This window comes from Oryzias latipes, chromosome 12 (assembly GCF_002234675.1).
Source record: "Oryzias latipes chromosome 12, ASM223467v1".
Taxonomy (NCBI): Eukaryota; Metazoa; Chordata; class Actinopteri; order Beloniformes; family Adrianichthyidae; genus Oryzias; species Oryzias latipes.
The window spans coordinates 16,373,851-16,395,140 of NC_019870.2; the positions used below are offsets into that span (position 1 = coordinate 16,373,851).

Here is a 21,290-nt window from a genome sequence, read left to right on the forward strand (position 1 = left end):
TAATAATGAATTTTAAAAAATCCACAGTGATGAACTGAAGAAGTCTGCTAGTGACTTCCCTCATCTGTTTTCATAGTTTTCTGCCTTTCCCCACATGCAGTAAACATTTGCTTTGAGTCTTTTGTTTAGACTGAATGTTGATTGAAACAGCTTCAATGACCAGTGGAGAAAAAGCTGCAGCCTCTCAGCAGTACTCAATTCTGGTCACAGTGAGGTAAAGAGGAAGGGAAATTGAATTGGTGAAGAAAATGTTTTTGTTGTCCTTTTCTGTCCATCCTCATTTAAAACCTCCACTTTGTTTTTTTTCTCCTCCCATCCACCTCTCCATTACTCATATTCTCTTTATTGTCTTCATTCTCAGGCGTCCCTGAGCGTCGGTTTAAAATTTTCACTAGTTTTTACCTCTCTGTCACTCGCTTTTTGTTCTGCTTGCCACACCACCAGAGGGAGGCATGTGGGGACATTCATCTCTACAAATCCTCCAGTTGAACCTTTTTTCAACCATTTGACCCTCCCGCACCAAAAAATTCACAGCAGGGAACTTTTACATCAAATGTTCTAATTTGTCTTTTGATGCGTTGAGGGACCTTTTTCTTTTTGTATTCCTTCAGTGTTAAAGTTTGAAACCATCTTTATTTAGCAGGTGTGCTGAACGCCCTTGTCTGCATCACAAAGGGTTCAATTAACCAACTTTGAGCCTCCTGGGCCAATGCGAGTCAGCTGAACCCTCTTCCCTTCCACTGCGTGAGCATGTGAACTGTACCTGCCCTCTACTTAATTAAGCATGTCTGAATATTCTAAAAATATGGGCTTTTCACAGCTGGAACACCATTTCTACATTTTATGGGGAACTACTGTAGTTTTGGATGCATGAAAAGCATCCAACTGCATTGGATGCATGAGAGGTTTTGTGGAGCTTTGGCTCTAAAAGGTATCAATAAAGAAGCTCAATAAGACAGAATGGCTCAGTCCATCCATCCCCTCCAGCTGTAATGTGTTTCGCGGCAGGAGGTGAGGGGCGAGCATCTTACCTGTTCTGCCAAACACCCTCGAGGGGAGAGCCTGCTGGTGGGGGGGAGGAAACATCACATGGGCCGTTGTTCCCCGGGGACATCCCACAGGGCTCGGAAACGGATGCTCGGCCGTATTCTGCGACCAGCTTTCATTTGTCACCATCAGAGAAGGGAGAAAGAGAAAAAGGCCTCACCCCGGTGATCCATCTTTGGCTGAGACTCGCCGAAGTGGGGAAATGTTCACTAAACTTAAGAGGAAGTGTTCCAAAAGATCGACCTCAGCTTTGGAGGGAAGTCGTGTTATAGATGTTCAATGACAGCTTTATGACCAGAGACCAGACTCAAGCACTCTCTTGACATTAGAGAACAAAGAGGCAGTTTGCTGTGATTTCTACGCCTTAAATAGTCATGGCTACAACTGACTTAGGGGCTCTTGGGTTGCTAATTGTGTTTTAATCTGCTCAAGCGATCCCTGCCATTCACAGGACAACGGCGAGCTGATCCTTGTTTGATGGATTGATAAAAATTAATTTATTACAATCTATCTGATGGGGAGTAATAAGAGGTATTAAGGAATTATTAAGATGGAGCGCTACTGCAGTTCACAATCCATCACTGAGCTGGATTACAGTCAGTAAAGGTTAATAGATCTACTAATCATGGGATGACCTCAGCAAGCGAAAGAGGGTAACAAGCTAGTTATATTTCATGTTGATGTCATCCTTCAGGTGAGCAGTTCTGCAGGTCAGATCCCATATGACCTGTTACAGTTTTCACTCATTTGTGTTATAGATGTATTTTTTCCACGCGATTATCTTCCACTGCAGAGTTTTGTTGTGGTTTGTCGTTATTAAAACCTTAGCTTCTATTTTTTATACAAACATATTTAATTATATTACATTAATATTCAGCAATAAACCTGAAACTGTCCAAAAAACTAAATTCTGAGTGGTAAAGTTAGTTATCTTTTAATGCAAATATCACAAACATTTTGATCAAACAGTTTTATAGCGTTGTAAGGATCATTTTTTTGGATTTGCTTCATATCATAACTTGTTGACGATACAATTTGAAGTCAATATAGGTTAATTTTGAACGATCTGATTCATGAACCTAAAATTGATCCAGGATATCTTTAGCCTAAAGTTCAACTCTGACATTAATGTACTGAACAGTGCAGGTGAAGTCTTCCAGATTCCTTGCATTTCTTGCAGGATAATCCATCTAAATTGTATTTTCCTAAATTGAGTATAATCCATATTTTTAAATTTGGAAATATTTTGTTGATTTGATTAACAATTTGCCTCAGACTTATCAATCTGGTTGGATCGTAGGAAAAGAAATGTAATCATCAATTAGGTCGATAGATTGTCGCCCCCTTAGTTTTAATGTTTCATTTAAAAAAAGACATAAAATGTACAGAGAAATAAGAATGTATAAATCCACTAACAAAGCAAAACCAAGGTCAAAACAATATGACAATGTATAAAAACCCAGGCAAGCTCCACTCAAACAGTCAAGGATTTACTCTCAAGGAGTATCATCATAAATATTTTTTTACCTGTTATGTTTGTTTTAACCAAAAAATTCAAAACTAAAAACCTTTTGAAATCTTCTGGCTAAATTGTGAATAAAAACAATGCTGGTAGGGGTAGTCAGTGTTACCTTCACTTACCTTAATTTACTATTAGAAGCAAAAACACAAGGGAATTTTGTGTTTATAGCTGGAAATAAATTCAGGCGTGATGGGGTTGAGAACCTTAAAAAGTCATGAGGAGCAAAAGACACGATCTTCAAAGCGCTGCTAAAAGTCAGTCGGGAGTTCTAAAGGAAGAAGTGACATTCAAAAACTTGTCAGTGGAAGCAGATAATGGAAAAAATGTGTGAGAATTTAAACATAGAACTCTTTTTTCTTTTTTTGAAACCTTAAAGAATAACAGGCTAAACCCTGGAGAAACGTGTTCAACACTGTAATCATCTTAATTTGCAACAGGCTGACATGAACATGCTCTCATTAAAAAAGCAGCCGCGCCTAACAAATATACTATTTATAGCACTCATTGCAATACTTTATACTCAATTTATAAAAGCACAATTTCCATTTCGAATTGCTTTTAAAGAACTTACACAGGTCTTTTTTGCAGAACTTGCATGAACATCCATTTTAGTGAGCAGTATTCTGATAATATATGCTGTAGCTGTGACAGGGGAAGAAAATAAAAGAATGAAAAAAATAAATAAATACAAATTGAGCTTTCTTTACTAGAGTTTGAGCTAAAAAACATTAAACCACCCTCCTTCTTCTGACTTAACCCTTGTGCTATCTTAGATGACCCCACCCTTCCATTGACGTGTTCTCCCTACCATGACAAAGGTGGATAAAGGTGGAAAGATTTTATGTAATCCATGAACACCAGTGAGGTTCACAAATTAATGAAGAAAAAAGGTTCAGAGCACTGTCTAGTGGGTCTAGATGACCCAACTCCCAATGTCAAAGTGCCTAGGATAGCACAAGGGTTAAACACAGACTGTGCAAAGACTGAGTAAGCTGCTGCATAGTTAAGTCAATGACAGCAGCAGTATTACTAATGGTTATGTGCTCTGAAATGACAGTGAACACTCATCCTAAATACACCTCCATTGTATTACCCAATGAATATTAAAGATATAGATGAAAGATGTGATGGTGTAGTGGTTAGCGCTCTCTCCTCATTGCAAGAAGGATCTGGTTCAAAACACAGCTGGGGACATTTGGGCACACCAGTGTCCTCCCACACTTCAAAAAACAAGCTTCATAGGCTGATTCTAAATTGTCCCTATGGTGTGGATGTGTGTGTAAATGTTAGTATTGATGTAACCCTGTGATCGACTGGAGTACTGTCCAGGGTGAACCCGACCTTTGACCTTTAGAAGTTGTGTTGGCTCCAGTTATCCCGTGCCCTTGAATAGAAATAAAGTGGGTTTAGAAAATGAATAGATGAATGGTGCGATATGTTTGGAGTCAATTTCTGAAGGCAAACAAAAGATTCTTGTAAAAGTTAAAGATTGGAGCTTCACGGGATAAACTGCACACTTTGCTCTTGATGCTGCATTAAGCTCACATATAAAACTGGGCAAAGAGGTTAATAAAAAACCTCCACAACAGAGGTAGAATCTAACCACAAATGTTCAAATGTTTTTTGAGATTCAGACTGTAAGTGTGTTTATTTTGCTTAGTGAGGTTGGACCATTTTACCTGGGAGCAAATGGTGAAGGACTAGATTGTGTAAAATACCCTCTAGTGGTTGCATGGTGAACTGCTCCGTACTTCGCTTACCTCTGTTATTACATGAGCTTAAATCTGGAAGCCAAAGGACTGCTTGTTGGTGCAATCTTCATGTGGAGATACTTAAACATTTTTTAAACAATGTATTCTAACTTTGGCTTTGAAAACATCTACACATCCATTTTCTAAACTCTCAATCGCGGTGGACCCCTGCAAACATTCAAATCCATGCCTCGGGACCACTTAGAGTCACCAACTTAGCCATGAATCATGTTTTTGGACTGTGGGAAGTAGCCAGCGTGCATAGAGAAATCCCACATATGCACATGGAGAACATACAAACTCCACACAGAAAGGTGTCAAGATGGGATTTGAACCAGGAGTGTCACGCGACTTCTCACAGGAATGATGTTGGGACAGGCCTCCTATAGGTCCCTTCAAACCCAAAAACCTCTTCCAAGTGAAGGGAATCTTTATACAACGATTCAAGTGATTTTCTGACAGTCACTGCTTGCTTTTGCTGCTCACAATGGAGAGGGAAAAGCTTAGTGACGGCAAATAATGAAATAAAGCTATTGAAATAGAAGAAATTGATAAAAATGAGACTTCAGTTAAGAGTTAAAAATATATATTCAGAAATCCATCCAACCATTTTCTTAACCCCCTACAGTCTTTTTGAGGTAACCGGGTTGGAGCCTATCCCAGCCACTGTGGAGCAAAGGTGCGTTACACCCTGGACAGGTTGCTAGGCTGTTGCAGGAGGCATTCAAATATATAACACAGATTTTGTGGAAAATGCGGTGCAGAGTATGTGTTTGAATAAAAACAGGTTTGTAAAAAGAGATTGTTTTCACTGATCACTGATGATTACATGTTAACGCTCCCTATGGGCTGAAGCCATAAATGAAACGAGAAGACCATTCGATACTAAATTAAGGAGTCCTACAAACACGAAATTTGTCCGAACTATTTACTGAAAATTCATATCAAATTATCCAGTATATTTTCTAAACCTCCAATTGAGCTTTGGCTTTGGCCAGAGGGCACAGAGGTAATTTATCCTGCTGTTAATCTGTTAATCTGGCACAGATTTCAATTCAATTTCAGAAATATTTACAGGATTTAAGCTCTTGAGCAATGTGGCTCCACACAAAATGACCTATGAAAAAAGAACCCTAAGCCACCTGCTAGCAGTCAGAGCCACATTACGAGAATCCAAGCACCCCTCTGTCATGTCAAACACCGGCAGCAGGTTGCCTTTCTGGAGCAGCAACTGAGATCTGGAGACGTTCCCAGACACAGTTGTCAGTGGCTTCTGCCACTGTCAGCTTTAATAGTCAATTCAAGCCAAAAAACACAGAAAAACTGTTTAAATTAAAACTCAGTGGCTTAAAAAAAAAGCAGGCCATGTAGTACTTTGGCACAGAGCACTACAGCAGTGTGTACAGTACCATAAACCAGCCTGAAATGAAACAGAGGAAGTACTTTATTGACTTGTTAAATACTATTTCCATTTAGCTTTTGCAGTCACATGTAAAACTTTTATATCTTTGGTTTTAGTGCCATCACCTGCTGCTGTTGCAATGAAAGAGCCACATTGGCTTTAGTTGGGAAATTATGTAAATAGGTTACTTTAAAAAATGGATTGTGGGGGCTGTTTGAGAGCTTAGAGGTGGGTAGAAAAAAAAATTCTGCCCAAGTCTATTATATTTTCCTATGTGCAGTGCAAATCCCAGAACAGCCCTCAGTTTGATGTTTCTGTGCAGAAGCAGACGGACAGAATCATCCCGTAAGCAGAACTGTGTGGTATAGAAGCTCATTGCATGTGTGGATTCACGTCGATGAGCCGCCTCACCGTCACGCTTTGAACTCACAATGGTGTTAAAATGTCTGCTCATTAAAATGACTGTCTGGCAGATGTGGCAAAAACATATCAAATGAGAGAAGGAGGGGGGGGAAAAAAAAGTCTAAATTAGCCAGACTGATGAGAAATTAAATATGGGCTTGCGGCAGAGCAGGAAAACATTTTCACTGATTTACTTTGAGTCTAATAACCTCAGATAAAATGAATATGGACATGTCTGTGTTTGGAAGTCTCAAGCTGTTAAAAATGACAAACCTTTTAGTAATCCATCACAACTTATGCAAGACTGTAACATTTAAATGGACACTTTATGATGCCTTTGGCCCTGGGGCTAAATGTTTACATACTGGAAAGCTCAGGTGACAGCATGCATCTGCTTCATCCCACGCAGGAAATATGAACTGACCCTGTCCAAGACTAGAGCTGGAAAAACAAACTGAGTCCTGGTGGGGAAGTCCTCAAACATTTTCCTCAAGCAAATGCTTCTTGCTTTAAAATGAAGTTACTCAATGACAACATGTATTTATCTGAATGATTAAGCAAAGTTTATTTCTTTTGGTTTATTCATAAAGCTCAAATTAATAGCTGTTGTCTCTGGGGTCATGCAAAAAAGTACAATAATCATCAAACGAAGCAAAAAAAACAACATTTTTTTTTTTTTTTTAATAAAGACGTCAACTGTTCCAATAGTTCAAATATTAAATGCAATTTTTAGAGCAAAATCTATTTCAGTAGAAGAATAGAATAGTTATAAAACCACTATAAAGAACAATCCTGAAAAAAGTTCACAGAGTAGGTCCAGGAAGGAGCTGTCTGCACGGTGAAGCTGCTGTTTTTATGTTTACTGCAGATGGATAGAAAGATTCGTTCAAAATAAGACAAAAAGTTGTTATTTCTTAATCTATTGATGCTCCTTCTGTTTCAAAATTTTATATATATATATATATATATATATATATATATATATATATATATATATATATATATATATATATATATATATATATATATATATATATATATATATATATATATATATATATATATATATATATATATATATGATCTTTAACCTTCAGTGCATTTAATTTGCAACAGGCTCTCCCCCTGTACCGGCGATTATACCCACGTGGGCTCTCCTAATCTGATCGACACACATGTTTACTGACTTCTGTCACAGGAAGAGTCTGATGTTGGAAACAGCTGGACTCCCACAGGACGAAAACATAAAGATCCTTCGGAAGAAACGGGACGTCACATGTAGAACTGTTGCACGTGCAGCAGGTGGAATATCTCGGAGGCAAATTCAATCTGGTTTGTTGTTGTTGTTTTCTTTTTTTACCTTCTGCAGTCAGGAAAAGTCACTTTTGCGGACCCAGTGATGGAATGACTTGCGCGCTCTGACAAGCTTGTGCGCACACTTCGGTGCGCATGGAAACAACGACTACAACGTGCAAGTCAGCCAAAATGATGATCAACTTTTTCCTCCGTTCCCTATTTCAAGTCGCAGCCCTTCTAACGGTTTTAAAAGGTGAGGATTGTGGTTAAGATTAAGATAAAAAAAATAAAAATAAATTTCCTCCGTTTGCTGTCAGAAGACAGTCGTTTATGTTGCAGCAGACAGGAAAGCAGCTCAAAAAAACGAACTTTTTTTTAATCTAATTTATGCACAAACTATTCCAATAGTGCACAGCTTTGCTGTGAAATAATATGATTTGTACATTTTTGAATGTTACTGCAGAAAACCCTCTGACTTGGGGAACCTTTATTCAAGTGCTTCATAACACTGCAATGATAGGAATTCATATTTTTGTATGGATTTGTGGTTACAAGCCACAGCTTCACCTCATTTTGTTCTCCTTCGATTCAATTGAAAGAGACATCAGGCTCTCCAGTGGGCATCAGGAGGCTTCATCTGTGGGATTAAATAGGCCTGAAGCTGAGGTCGTGCAGCTGTTTCTCTGGTTGTTTAAAGATAACCTGCACTGGGGAGCTCTGAAGCCACTGTGAGCGGGCTGTCTGTGTATGATAGCGCTATCGTGCAGAAGACCACTCTCTGAGATTGGCTGGGTTTATATCTATGCATGATCTCTGCGTGGCCATTTCTCATCATGCACTTGTGTGTTTGTGTGTGAGGGACTCAGCTGGGCTCCCAGTGCGTGTCTAAGTAATAGGGTTCAGCCTTTGATTTGCTCTCTTCTTAAGGACCATGAATATGCATGGCAGCCTTATCTTCCATCCCAGTCACAGATATGTCTGCCACATGTGTAAAAAAAACAAAAAAAAACAACCTCTTTATTCGAGTTTCCGTCATTCTCCTGTTCAGAAAGTAAAGTTATTCATTTTCTTATGCTGTTGAAGTCACATCTGTGAATCCACATGGAGCTTGCCAAATTACCATCTGATCAAAACACCTTGCATCCACTGGCAGACAGAGGCGCTCATCAGTGTTAGAAAAATTTGTAGCCTCAGGTTAGAGTGAACCAATCCCCTGGGCTGTTCTGTGTCAGTTTGAGAAGTTGTGTTTACTTGAGGTTAAGTATCTCCTGTGCTTTATTTTTTTGAATAAAACAATAAAGAACAAAACAGAATTTAATGTAAGACGAACATCAAACGATGTGATTAATGTCCACGTATTCGGAAGCCAACATCCATAAGACATTTTAGTTTTTGGTTCAACTGTATATATTTGTTTTGTTGTTATTGTGTTTTAAATTTTGTTCTTATTGACTTCATTTGCCCCAAAAGCTGAATTTCAGGACTTTTCCAAAACCTCTTAACCCTTGTGCTATCTTAGATGACCCCACCCTTACATTGACGTGTTCTCCCTACCATGACAAAGGTGGATAAAGGTGGAAAGATTTCATGTAATCTATGGACACCAGTGAAAATCACAAATCATTGAAGAAAAAAGGTTCAACGCACTGTCTAGTGGGTCTAGATGACCCAACTCCCAACCTAACCCTTGTGCCTAGGATAGCACAAGGGTTAAGTAAAGATATAAGCGGTATGAGAGACCAATTGCGTACCAAGGACAGCAACACAGTGAAAATTCTGGGATAATAATCAGATAACCATAGGAAAACGGATGACCAAAAAAAAGAGAATAAGAGATTACAGTCAACTTTTGTTTCATATTATATTTGATCAAAATTGTCAGATACTATAACCAAATGACTTAACAAACAGATATATTCTATGTTCCACACTGCAATTCCATTATCGCATTCATCAGTGAGATGCCAACTTAAGGAAACTTTGGTGCAAAAGTGGTTTGATGCAAGGGTTTACTTTACTTTTTAAAAGGAACTTTGACATCTGTTGCGTTTTTTTTCATCATCCAGGAGGAAATTTGATTTCCAGATGTGCTTGTGAAATAGAGACTTGAAATCAGAAAAGAATGATAAATCACATCTTAGACCATTTGGGAGAAAGTGAGATTTAGCTTTGGTTAATGGTGCAGCCACGCAAATGGGGTATTTCTCTGAGGTGCAGCAAAGCCACATTCACATATTAATACTGATGCACTTCAACCTGAAGGAGGGCAAATTACCAGGTTCCTTCGGCAGCAGGAAGAGGGATCTGCTAAATCCTGCATTTGGAGGGTTATTTTGCTGACTTTACAAGTGAGTCTTTCCAGCACTCAGGGGCTGCATTAACCAATTCTGACATTATAATTCATAGAAATAGTAGGAAAAGAAGCCAAAAATATGAAGGACGAATTCAATGTTTTACATTCATCTTTATTAATGTACTGTGATCCTTAACCCTTGTGCTATCTTAGATGACCCCACCCTGACATTGACGTTTTATCCCTACCATGACAAAGGTGAATAAAGGTGAAGAGGATTTCATGTAATCCATGGACACCAGTGAAGATCACAAATCATTGAAGAAAAAAGGTTCAGAGCACTGTCTAGTGGGGTCTAGATGACCCAACTCCCAATGTTAAAGTGCCTATGATAGCACAAGGGTTACAAGTGAAACATTAATGGAAAAATAAGAATGATAATGTGATGGTGCAGATCTTTTTAATTTTTTCTCTGTATTTTGTTCTTTTTTAGCTGCTGAAGGCCAGAAACATCCAGGTGACTCTGGGATCTTCTCCCTTCCATCTCCAGTTTATCCCGTCATCAACTTCCAGGTCCTCAACGTGGATCATGTGTTCCTCAGACAGGAGGGTGCAGAGTTGTCTGGGAACTCCAGTCTAAAAGCACAAACTCAGACTTTTCTCATCACCAGCCCAGAAGCTAAAGTCATCCAGCCAACCATCAAGGCTTCTTACGGCCCTCTTGCCGTAGATGCGTCCATACCCGCGGAGCTGCTCCTGAGTGGACGCAGAATCATTCCTGTCATTTTGGCCCGCCAGGTTCGTTCCTCGTCCCCTCTTGTTAAGATTCTCTTCCACATGCCCTCAGAAAGCAACATCTCTGTTGGGGAAGGAGCAGCAGGCTCTAAAGGAGATGAGATGAAAAATGGTGGGTCCAGCGCCAAGGAAAGAGCTCACTGTGTGACAGCCTACGCCTTCTGGGAGACAAAGGAAGTTCGTGGGGCTTGCTTGCTATCTCCAGGCGGATTCTGCGTGGCGCAGCTGAAGCTGGAGCCCTCCTGGTTCAACTCAGCCAGCAGATCTGGAAGCTCCAGCAGGGAAGCAGGACGAACTGAAGAAATGAAGGGGCTTCAGGAGACTCTAGTTGAAGTCTACTTTCAGAGCAGAAGAGACCCAACGGGTCAGTGCGCGCCCCAGGACAGCCTGCAGCGAGTTGGAGTGGGAAGAAGCAGAGACTCTGGGGGGTCTGGGACGCCTATGAGGCGGATTGGAAGTGTCACTCTGCTCAAAGCTCCAGGAGGAAACCCCACTTTTCTCCGACTGAGGTTGGGAGGTTCTGTTGTGATCCAAACATCCTCCAAGCCTATAAAAGCCACAGATGTGGCAACTTTCTACATTTTCTTGACCAGTACATCTACGTTGGAAAATTTTACACTCAGGTGAGCAGTTTTCTTCTTTTTTCTGAGCCATTCTTGCGCACACATTGCTGAACAATATAGAAGAGAAAATAGAACCAGTACTTAAACAAATTGTCTTAAAAACAATCAAATGAGCAATTATTTTATTGTCTTAAAAAATCACAAGTAACTTGTGTATCTGACAAGATTTTTGCCTAAACCTGTAGAAGCTGCTGCAGATTCTTTATATAGCAACTTTAAAAGAGTGTTAGCACACATAAACATAAAAGGCAATTTCGTCCATATGAAGGCACTTTTCCTTAAATATTCTGGCTTGCATCAGTTTTCAGATGGTTTTTGCACTTTCTAGATGAAGCATAAATTTATTGCTGGAGTAGCACCCTTACAGTGTGAATGCAAACAGACTATTTAGTGAGCTAAAAGGGGTCATAAAGATAGAAACTGTGTGCATATCAGATTTAAAAAGGCCTACAGCGTGAATATGAAGAAGGAAAAAATGGGAAAGATTTGTTAAAAAAAATGCCATGTGAGATAGAACGGAGGGGGAGACACTTTTCAATAAATGGTCAAACTCCGGAGGAAATGCTGTTTTGTCTTTTGCCTTTACGTCTGTCAAGCTAGATTGGTTTACTTTCAAAAGTGTAATGTTAAAACCAAGAAAACAAATATAAATTGACATTTTTAAACACTTCCATTTAAAGACCCAGTCCAAAGGAAATTGTGTTTTCACATTTTACACAACACATTCTTGTAGTATTTTTCTCATGATGGAGGAAAAATATTTAAAAAATTGAGCTCAAATGTGTTTTTCTGAGTTTTTGTCTATTCAATTTGTTGTGAATCAGGAGCCGAAGAAAAAGAAAAAAAAATGCGGTTGGAAAAAGTCTTTGTGACGTAGCAGCTACAATTGGCAGGCCATGAGCTCCCTGCTTCGCTCTAATCAAATACATCCACTTGCAGACACATAAACCCATGTACGTCTTTGTTTTCCTAGTTCGAGCTGTCATCTGGTTTTAAACTGTTCGGCTGGATAGCTCCAATAGGGATGACCATTTTAGTTGAAGCTGTAAAAGTTAGTTTGGGGTTGTGAGGGGCTGTGAGCTAGAAGGAGAGAGTGTAAACGGATGGGTGACAGGAAGTGGGGACGGGGTTTCTCTACGCCAACAGCCCTGCGCAAAAGTCAGAGGCAAATTTCTGATAAACTACTGCTGCTCTGCAGAAATTGTGTCCCTAAAACGACACAAGTTTTTGGGTTTTGATTAAAAACGGCATTAACATTAAAAGTAGCTCTAAAGATGAAAGGTGCGTGCCTTAATGATCTTTGAATCAGATCAAGAATGTTAACTCTATCTATCTTAAAGTTTATAGTTTGTGTTGCAAATCCTGTCTTTTAGGTTTTTAAAAGTCAAGCTGGTTTGAGGATGAAGTTTTTCTTGATCTCTTAAAGGGTCTCTATCTTGCAAAATTAACTTTTTAAGCTTTTAGAAGAAATATTATGTTAATTTCTCACGAAAAATAACCTCAAAGCTGTATTTTGATCCATTCAAGCATTTCTGAGTATTCCTGTAAAAATCTGCGCTCTGACCGCCCCAAACCACGAAAATGAGGAGGTTCTCAGATTGGGTTGTAGATATGTGGGGAACCGCCCCTTCCAGGAAGAGTCTGCGCTGTCAGCACCGCCCCCAGGCAACACCCCCCCACTTTCTCCACATAGCTAGCGGCTACTTTCCTTTTAAATGCACAATGTGCACAGCCATCTTCGTAAAAGTTCTGAGGTTATTTGTTTCCGTGGGCTAAACACAGACACGCTGCTGAGGCCGACTCCAGGTTGACGTCATGAAATGGACAGCACCCACAAGTATCCAAGGGTGGTGCCTCAGAGATAGAGGCATCTTACTTCTGGGTAGAAAATTTCACTGCGAAAATAATTCATATTTCATTTAAAAAAATCGTTCTTTAGTGTGCCAAAGGTAATATAATGTCATACACATGGATATAGTTTACTCTGAAAGGCTTAAGAAAAGCATGGTATAGGCCAGGGGTCGGGAACCTTTTTGGCCGAGAGAGCCATAAACGCCACATATTTTTAAATGTAATTTCGAAAGAGCCATACAATAATGTAGCGTCCCTTTCCCACACTGAGGCACGGAGACTTAACCTCTTTTAGGGTTCTTTATTCTGGTTACTGCAGACCACAACAAACGCCATACAATTTATTCAGCAACTCCTGAATCTCTCCCGCTGAGACGAGAGCGCTTCTCCCAACTTTATATTCCCCTGCTCCCGCTCCAGCCCTCCCATTTCCCTTATTTGGCCCATAGCTGAACCCCATTGGTCCAAATTATCTAACAACAGGCTGAGCAACAGAACTGAGAGCCAATCAGATCTTTGCTTGATGCGTTCAATGAACTCCAGAACTTTTAACGCGGCCCAACAGCCAAGTTAAACTCAGTCCGCGACAATATGTTTAAAACTAAATATACAAGTGAATGTGTGCATTTGATGTAATTTCAACATTTTTAAAGTACAATAAGTCTGTGGATTCTTTTTAATAACATTGTTATGCTGTTGCTAATAAATGATGAGTATTTCTCGTGGTAGTTTTGCTGATTGTCTAGTCTGGTGGTGAGTTTCTCTGCTTCATGCAGGCGTTGAGACTTTAAACGTGATCGTAGGTCTGAATGTTCTGTAGATGTGAGACAGACGTGGAGCCAAACACACACTCACACGCTGCAGTGAGTGACGGGCAGCGGGTTTTACGTTTTTACAATCCCTGCGCGGTTCACCTTAATGGCCGTGCCCACACACACCCTCTGCTTTCTTCCTCTAACATCCCGTCCCCGCAACTGCGCGCTCTTTCTCAGAGACGGGAGCGCGCAGTTTTAGGCACGGCAATTCACAGGTGTCCAGCTGTCACAGGTTTCCAGCTGGTACAAACTCTGTGAAATAATAGTAAAGTGACAGTGCTGGCGCAGATTTTTTTCTCCAAGCACCGCTACTACTGCGCGCCTCTGGCATCGCATCGCGCCCGAGAAGGACTGGTCTAATGAAAAAAAGAAAAAAAAGTATAATTAAAGATTTGTCCGCGAGCCTCATGTGACCATCAAAAGAGCCATATATGGCTCGCGAGCCATAGGTTCCCGACCCCTGGTAAAGGCCCTTCAAGGCAAGTTTCTTTGCAAAAAAGTCCAACATTATTGGATTGCGACATCTTTTAATTTCCAAAAGTAGATGAGAAAATATTATTTTAGGCATGATGTAGATTTTTTTTGTGAAGCTGGAGCAATTAAATAAAACATTCAAACCATGAACCAACAGACTTAAAGAGGGTTTTCACAATTTTCAGAAAGCATAATAATCTTTGGTGTCTGTAACTAAGCTTGCAGAGACAAACGTTTAACTGGAATTACATGAAAATTGATTGTTTCTGGAACATGTGACGTATAAGTAACCAAGCATAGCATATTTTAACATATTCATGAGGGATGAGCTCCATGCATTTAAACGATTACTTAAGGCACTTGAATACTGATGGGGCTCACCATCAAGGCCATGCAATAAAATGCATGAGTGCCAAATGACTTGTGTTGTCTGCCAGTTCCACTGGCTTAATACATTTCTGACATTTCCTGTCTGCTTCAGCCTTGCTGTTGGTAGGGAAGTTATGGAGAGCACTCTTCCATAAACAGGGAAATAATTGGCAAATGATTCACTGGTTTTCATATCTCAACATCCCACGAACATTTCGACAGGGTTCTTTGGTTATTTGACTTCATAAATAATGCATCTGTTTAATGGAGCAGGAAAACAAATAACTAATCTTCCTAACTCCTCTGGGTAAAAGTGAACTCAATATAAAAGCAGTCCTGTCACAGTAAAACAAACAGTTCCATCTGTTTTTTTAAGTTTCTTTTTTTTCTGGTGCTGTTTTTCCCCCACACAGCACTTGATAATTTTAGATATTATTGAATATTAAAAACATTTGAATACTGAGTACACTGAAATCCGAATGCAATCATTTTTAAATAATTAAAGTCACACGTCTTCAATTCAAAATATCACAACTTTCTAAAAGGATCACATGGATAAAAGCTTAATTAAATTCAAAATACATATTTTATTTTGTTTATCTAATTTTAATAAAACCTTTAAAGTTGACCTAATTTAAGGATGGTGTTTTTGAAAAGTAAGAATACCATTATGTTGCACATTTTAATTTTTTATTTTTGGAAAACAACCCTTAAAGACCTTTGTTATTCACTATTTTGTCCAAAGTTTAGTTAAGAGATACACAATGAACCGGGAAGCAGAAATCTGGGCCAGTTTATCTTTAATGTGATATTGATGTTAACACTCCATTAATACAGAGGCTCCACAAGGGCTTCAGGAACTTTTTACAAATCTGAAAACAACGTTTTTTCCTCAAATAGTGCAATTGAAATTGTGTTGCTAAATTCACTGAACATCAGGAGGAAAATAATAAAAAAGAGATTAGTATACCTTATTTGGGAGCAGGTGGTGAGCATCAAAAGTAGGAGGCCAGCAGGTTTTTGGCTTTCATTAGTTTAATTTTTCCCTTCATTTAAACTCTCCAGGTTTGATTTTTTTCAAATCTTTTGGATATTTCTTTTGTTTTACATGTAAAAATTATATTGTCGGGTGCATTTTTGTTGCATTAGCTTTATTTGCTTTAGCTTTGCATGCATTTGTGATGTTTGGTTAGTTGGTGATGATATTCATAATTGTTCTGTCTTCATGTATGAAGAACTAAATCCTTTTAACTCATTTTTCCTTTTGTACTTTTTGTTGAAAAGGGGTTATATTAACAATAGTTCCAAGACAGAGTCTCCACAAACTGTTTGAAGTTACACAAATCCAAAAAACAGTTTTATGTACTAACTGTATAAGAAAATTGAACTGGGTGAGTGTGACGACAGCCATATAGAGTGACTCGCTGCTAGCTCCAGCGGAATAAACTCCATTCAGTTGCCTTTTTTTGGCGATATGGACATATTGGAGCCAGTTGTTGTCAGTAAGCAGTAATTGGAAACAGTCTTAGAAAAACACACCATGAAAATAATGAGAATTAAAAAAAAGGTGGCAGAAGAATAATGGTTCTTCTGACAAATAGAATGACTGAGTAAAAACTGTTCATTTCTCTATAGAAGTCTTAAGGATTTTGGCTTATTAAAGCCAGAGGGTACTTCCTGTTTGGAACGAGATGGGGAAGGGGTCCAGTTCTTATATTCTCATACATTTTCAGAATTATCCTGAAAGCAATTCTTAAGCTCCATTCACACTTCCCCCCGGTGACGCATATTTAAGTGGCTACGTGAATTGTAATATAGCTGGTTTTTAGGTTTTATTATGTATTTTGAATGTTTTATACTTATAATAGCATTTGTATATACATATCATACATGTTTGATTTGTTGTCTGGGATCAGTCAATTCATTCCCAGTCAAATAGACATTTTATTTCTTTGCAAGTTGGAGGTTACTTGGTTTGGAACGTGACAAGAAAGTCAGTAAATGATTTCTACAGTTTTATGAACACTATTGTGATTGATAGTTCAAGATAAAACCCAATGTAATGGTAGAAGTGAAACGTTCAGCAAAAAATAAATAAATAATAATAATCTATATTTGAAAAAGTCATTTAAAAAAGAACAATGCAGGGAAGATTGTTCAAGAGGAAGATTGTTCGAGAGGAAGATTGCAAGTGAAGATGAAGATATACAAATTGAAATCAGTAGAGGAGAAGACAAAAATGAGAAAGGATGTGCGTTTTCTGCATTTATCAAGTTCTTTAGTAATCAATTCAAATATTTTTTCCACAAAGCCCCGTAAAAAATTGCATTTACAGACAAGATTTATTCTCAAATGTATTTATCTATATCAGTGTTCTAACGATTAATTTTAACAAAGATTCAATTCATATTATGAATCTGATCCGATTCATAGTCGATTTTGGTTCATTTTGAACAATCTGATTCACTGACCTAAAATCGACCCAGGACACCTTTAACCCAAAACTTCAACCAGTGTGACTCAGATGTTTTCCAGATTCTTTGTAATTCTTCTAAAATAATCAAGTTTAAATTAAATGTGTACAAACAAACAAACAAGTAAATAAGAATTAATATCAAATCCATTGACATTTTAGTTTCATGAAGTTTACCCCACTGTTGTTTTTCCACAAACAGAACATTTATAGAACATTCTACCACAGTGTATGATCACATTTCTTTGCTAAATTCGAAGTGTTTCCACACATTGGACTGGAATGATGGTTTGATTATTTTTTGCTGTCATCACAAATGTTGTCTGCTGTGATGCACTTGGTTGTTTTTACGTAACACTAAAATAAACCCATCGTGTCTCAATCTGAATGTTATTTTTCAAGGTCGATTATCATAGATTTATTTTATTTGAAAAGGATTTTATAATGATATAGTTTGATTCAGTTAACATCTTGAATCAGACAGATACATTTGGTTGGATAAATCAATGAATTGATTAATCATTACACCCCTAATCTGTTTTTACTACTATTAAAAAATGTATGTTGATTGAAAGTTGCTATAGCACTGTCAAAAACAAAAATATACTCCCTGGTTATGATATTTTTGTGCAGCAGTGTTCTTTTATTGTGTCCCAAGCACACAAAGACTTCCTCAGATATTTTGACACTGTACTTCTGGTAGTCAGAATTGCTTCGGAAAAACCTGCTGTAAGGTCATTGAGAAATAGCGACATGGATAAATTAATAAAGGAGGCACAGGCTTTGCTTACTGCCAACATCATCTTAGAGCTGTTCTTTCATAACAGACTAAAGTTATACAACTAAAACCAAAAACGTCCTGCACACAAACAAAGACAGAGACCCACTGACCTGGATGTCGATGTGGGAAAACGGTAAAAAGTAAGGGGATAGTAGTTGTTAGAGAGATGCTAACCCTTCAACATCTGCTGATGTTTTAGCTATCTGTGCGGATTTGCTGCTTGTTTACCTGAAGTTACCCAAATTTTTCCTACTGATTGCTACTCAGAGGGCTTCTCTGGTTGGGTCAGTTATTTCGGTCCCTGGATTTTTGACCTACTGCTGCCACCGCTGTAAGATTGGACAAGAAGAGTGCAGCAATTAGGTTCGAGTGAAGGGGTAGCTCTGAAGAGCTCAGCAAAATGATTTATGCCTCCTCAGAGAAATCCCAGCTTTACTTCTCTTTTTGGCCAGTCTCTGAGTCCACTGCAGCGGGGTTAGGCCAGATAATCTGCGGCCTTGACGGAACACGAATCAAAAGGTTAATCCTGTAAATGTTTTCATGTGTGTTTATGTGTGTGTGTGTGTGTGTTTGGGCTTTTTGAATCCGACACACTAGCAACTTCTGCATCTTTTATTGATTTACAATTAGACTGATAACAATTTTAGGCGAAAACCTGCATTACGTTTGGTAAAGCAGTGAGGAATTGTTTAGTTTAAGGGTCACTGTCCTCTCGGCTCCCCCCTCCATGGTCATGAACTCTGGATGGTGACTGACAAAGACAAAGGGCTGTACAGAAGTGGCCGGAATGAGGTTTCGCTGCGGGAAGGTTTGTGTCGGCCAGCAGGACAAAAAGCTCAGTGACCCAGGAAGATCCTGGCATTAAGTCACTGCCTTACAACAGTCAATAGTGAGCAGCTGAAGTGACCTGCGCCTCTGGGAAGAATGGTCATCAGGTTCAGCTGTCACTGTGATGCTGAGCTGGACAAGCTGAGAATGGGATTTATCGAATGTTGGAAGAAAAAATTCCGGAAATTTTAGAAAGATATTAATTTTAGGTTAAGTAAAAATGAATTCTTTTTTATTTTTGTAAATTGTGATTTGTATTCCAATCCAGTTTTTTTTTCTGTTTTGATATCGATGCCTTCAAGCATTTTTTTAAACTGCTAAATAAAACATGCCAAGATTTTGCCTTTGGCAATAAGAGGTTTGATCAAGCGGTTTCTGCATATGCCCACATCTCCATCCTGTCAGTTTTCTTCAAAGACAAAACTGAAGTGCAGCAAATTCTTGCATCGCAGGCGTTGTATTTGGACTGACTTTCATAGTGACCTCAGTCTCAGAGGTAATCAATTATTCAGAATGGAATTTGATTGCAAATCAGTACTTTTTATATTAAAGGTGTGTGTTTTAATTTTACATTTGATGTAATGAGATGCAAACTGCTGCTGGCCATTAATCCAACATGAATGGATCTGTGCTTATACGCATTTCCTTCTTTCAATCCCTTGTTCTTTAACTCTCTGATTGAGTCATGAAGCCACTGACAGACATGATGTTGTCATAATAGAGACAGATTGTTCGTTCCGTCACTTCAGGTTGTTTTACCTCCCTTGTTTCAATACAGGAAGATCCTAAAGCTCTTCATGAGGACCCTAACAACAAATGTGCACAAGTTAATGGAGTTAAGAATCACTTTTTAAATATCTGCTACATAAAAAAACAGCTCATATTTTAAGCTGATCTATAAGTTTGTACTTCAAATGTTTTCTCCTCTCAATGGGGCAGTTAAAGTCTGGGATATGACGTCTGCTGCAATCAGATTAGGTATAATTGGTGACCTATCTTTCCTGCCAGTTAAATGGGTGTCTGGGATCTGATTACCTGATTTCCAGCCCTCCCCACAGCTAATGTAAAATTAAATACTGCTGCTGATTCTCAGATGGCAAACAACCTGTGCTGCATCTGTCTGTCTGGCTTTGACCCCTCTGTGTAACCGTGAAAAACCCTCTTAGGCAACCTAATTCCTCCAAAGCAGGATGCATAGAACAGATGCAAATAGATTTTCTTTTTCTTCAAATGGTTCAACTTGGGGCTGTAAAACTCTTGTCTAACACAAACTGAACCAAAAGCGCACACTAATAAATCTTAATGTTTTATCCAAACTTGTGCATCCTGCAGGGCGGCGGTAAAAAGTGGGCTGTCCTTCAGTGCAGCTCGGCCCAGTGACCCAACGCTGTGGGACGTTGTGGTGGAGCCAGGCAGAGGAGCCACCCCCAACAACGTCTCTGTTGTTTGCCACAGGAAGGCGTCAGTCTCTGCAAAAAGGTATGTGCACTGCAGAGACAAGGCATGGGCACAATGTGCTGCAAAAAAAGATGCAACGAACAATAAGTTACCTCCATTTGTGATTTTTTTTAACCATTCCTTAATTCATCTCTGTTGAATTTGTCTTACAAAAGACCATGTAGTCAGTATGCATACAAATGATCTACTTCAGGACCATTATAGTGGAAAGTGTCGGTGGTCAGGTTACGTTTCTGATATCGGACTGACAAAAAAATATTATTTGGCTCAATAATTGTAATTTTTACTGGACATTACTGATGGTTGGAAAAATGGGTAATGACAGCACCAAGGATTTTTAAAAGTTTAAAGAAACACACTTTGTTCAAAGTCCAGTTTTCACTTTAGATAGTAAATAAAACAATGAGATTTATGAAAATTAACTTTTAATAATAAATTTGATCACAGTAATGACTTTAATTATGACAACCAGACTGTCTGTTTATTACTGTTGTAAAATTTGACTGTTTTGCATTGGGAAAAATGGGGACTAATTCGCAGTTCGGAAACATATTAAGTTATTATTTTCAGTAAATTTCAACATTTGTTGTTAAGCCAATAAAAACCCTGAATGGGTTAAATTGGTTCGTTGCAATGATGTAGGGCAAATGGCTGACATTTATTTTACAAAAGCTAGAAGACTTTTTTTAGGCTGATTCTATGCTTACCTTCATTTGTCTGTAAATAGTTTGACGGCAGATACTGTACACAGCAGCATGGATGGACAGATTTTACTCTAACATTTTGTCAGTATGAAAATAAACCTCATACTAATAGGCGAAATGGGATAAAATGCAAATTACAAGCCAACAAGACCAGAATTCATTTTTTTTAAACATAGGATTATTTTAAGTCTATGATTAAACTTTTTAATGCATATTTTGTAAAATGTCTTAAGGTCTAGGACATTTGCTCATTTGATATTTTGATCAGATGATATAGGTATTGGATTATTAAAAAATACATTTTAATACATACACAAGTGTTTTATAAATTCCGTATGCATTGAAAAATAAACTCTTTTGAGTACTTAATGAAAAAAAATCACATTTATAAAAATGTTCTATTAAA

The 21,290-nt window shown here is 38.5% G+C and overlaps 1 protein-coding gene across 1 annotated transcript in view; it reads left to right on the plus strand.

Annotated features, from left to right (window-relative positions):
• Positions 1-7,316: 7,316 nt before the first annotated feature.
• Positions 7,317-21,290, plus strand: part of LOC101175177 (transmembrane protein 132D-like) — a 44,006-nt gene continuing 30,032 nt past the window's right edge. Inside the window, exons 1-3 of the mRNA XM_011481911.3 lie at positions 7,317-7,673; positions 10,207-11,131; positions 20,055-20,201. Of these exons, the coding sequence (XP_011480213.2) occupies positions 7,574-7,673; positions 10,207-11,131; positions 20,055-20,201 (1,172 nt within the window). The 5' untranslated portion in view covers positions 7,317-7,573. The remainder of the gene's footprint in view (positions 7,674-10,206; positions 11,132-20,054; positions 20,202-21,290) is intronic.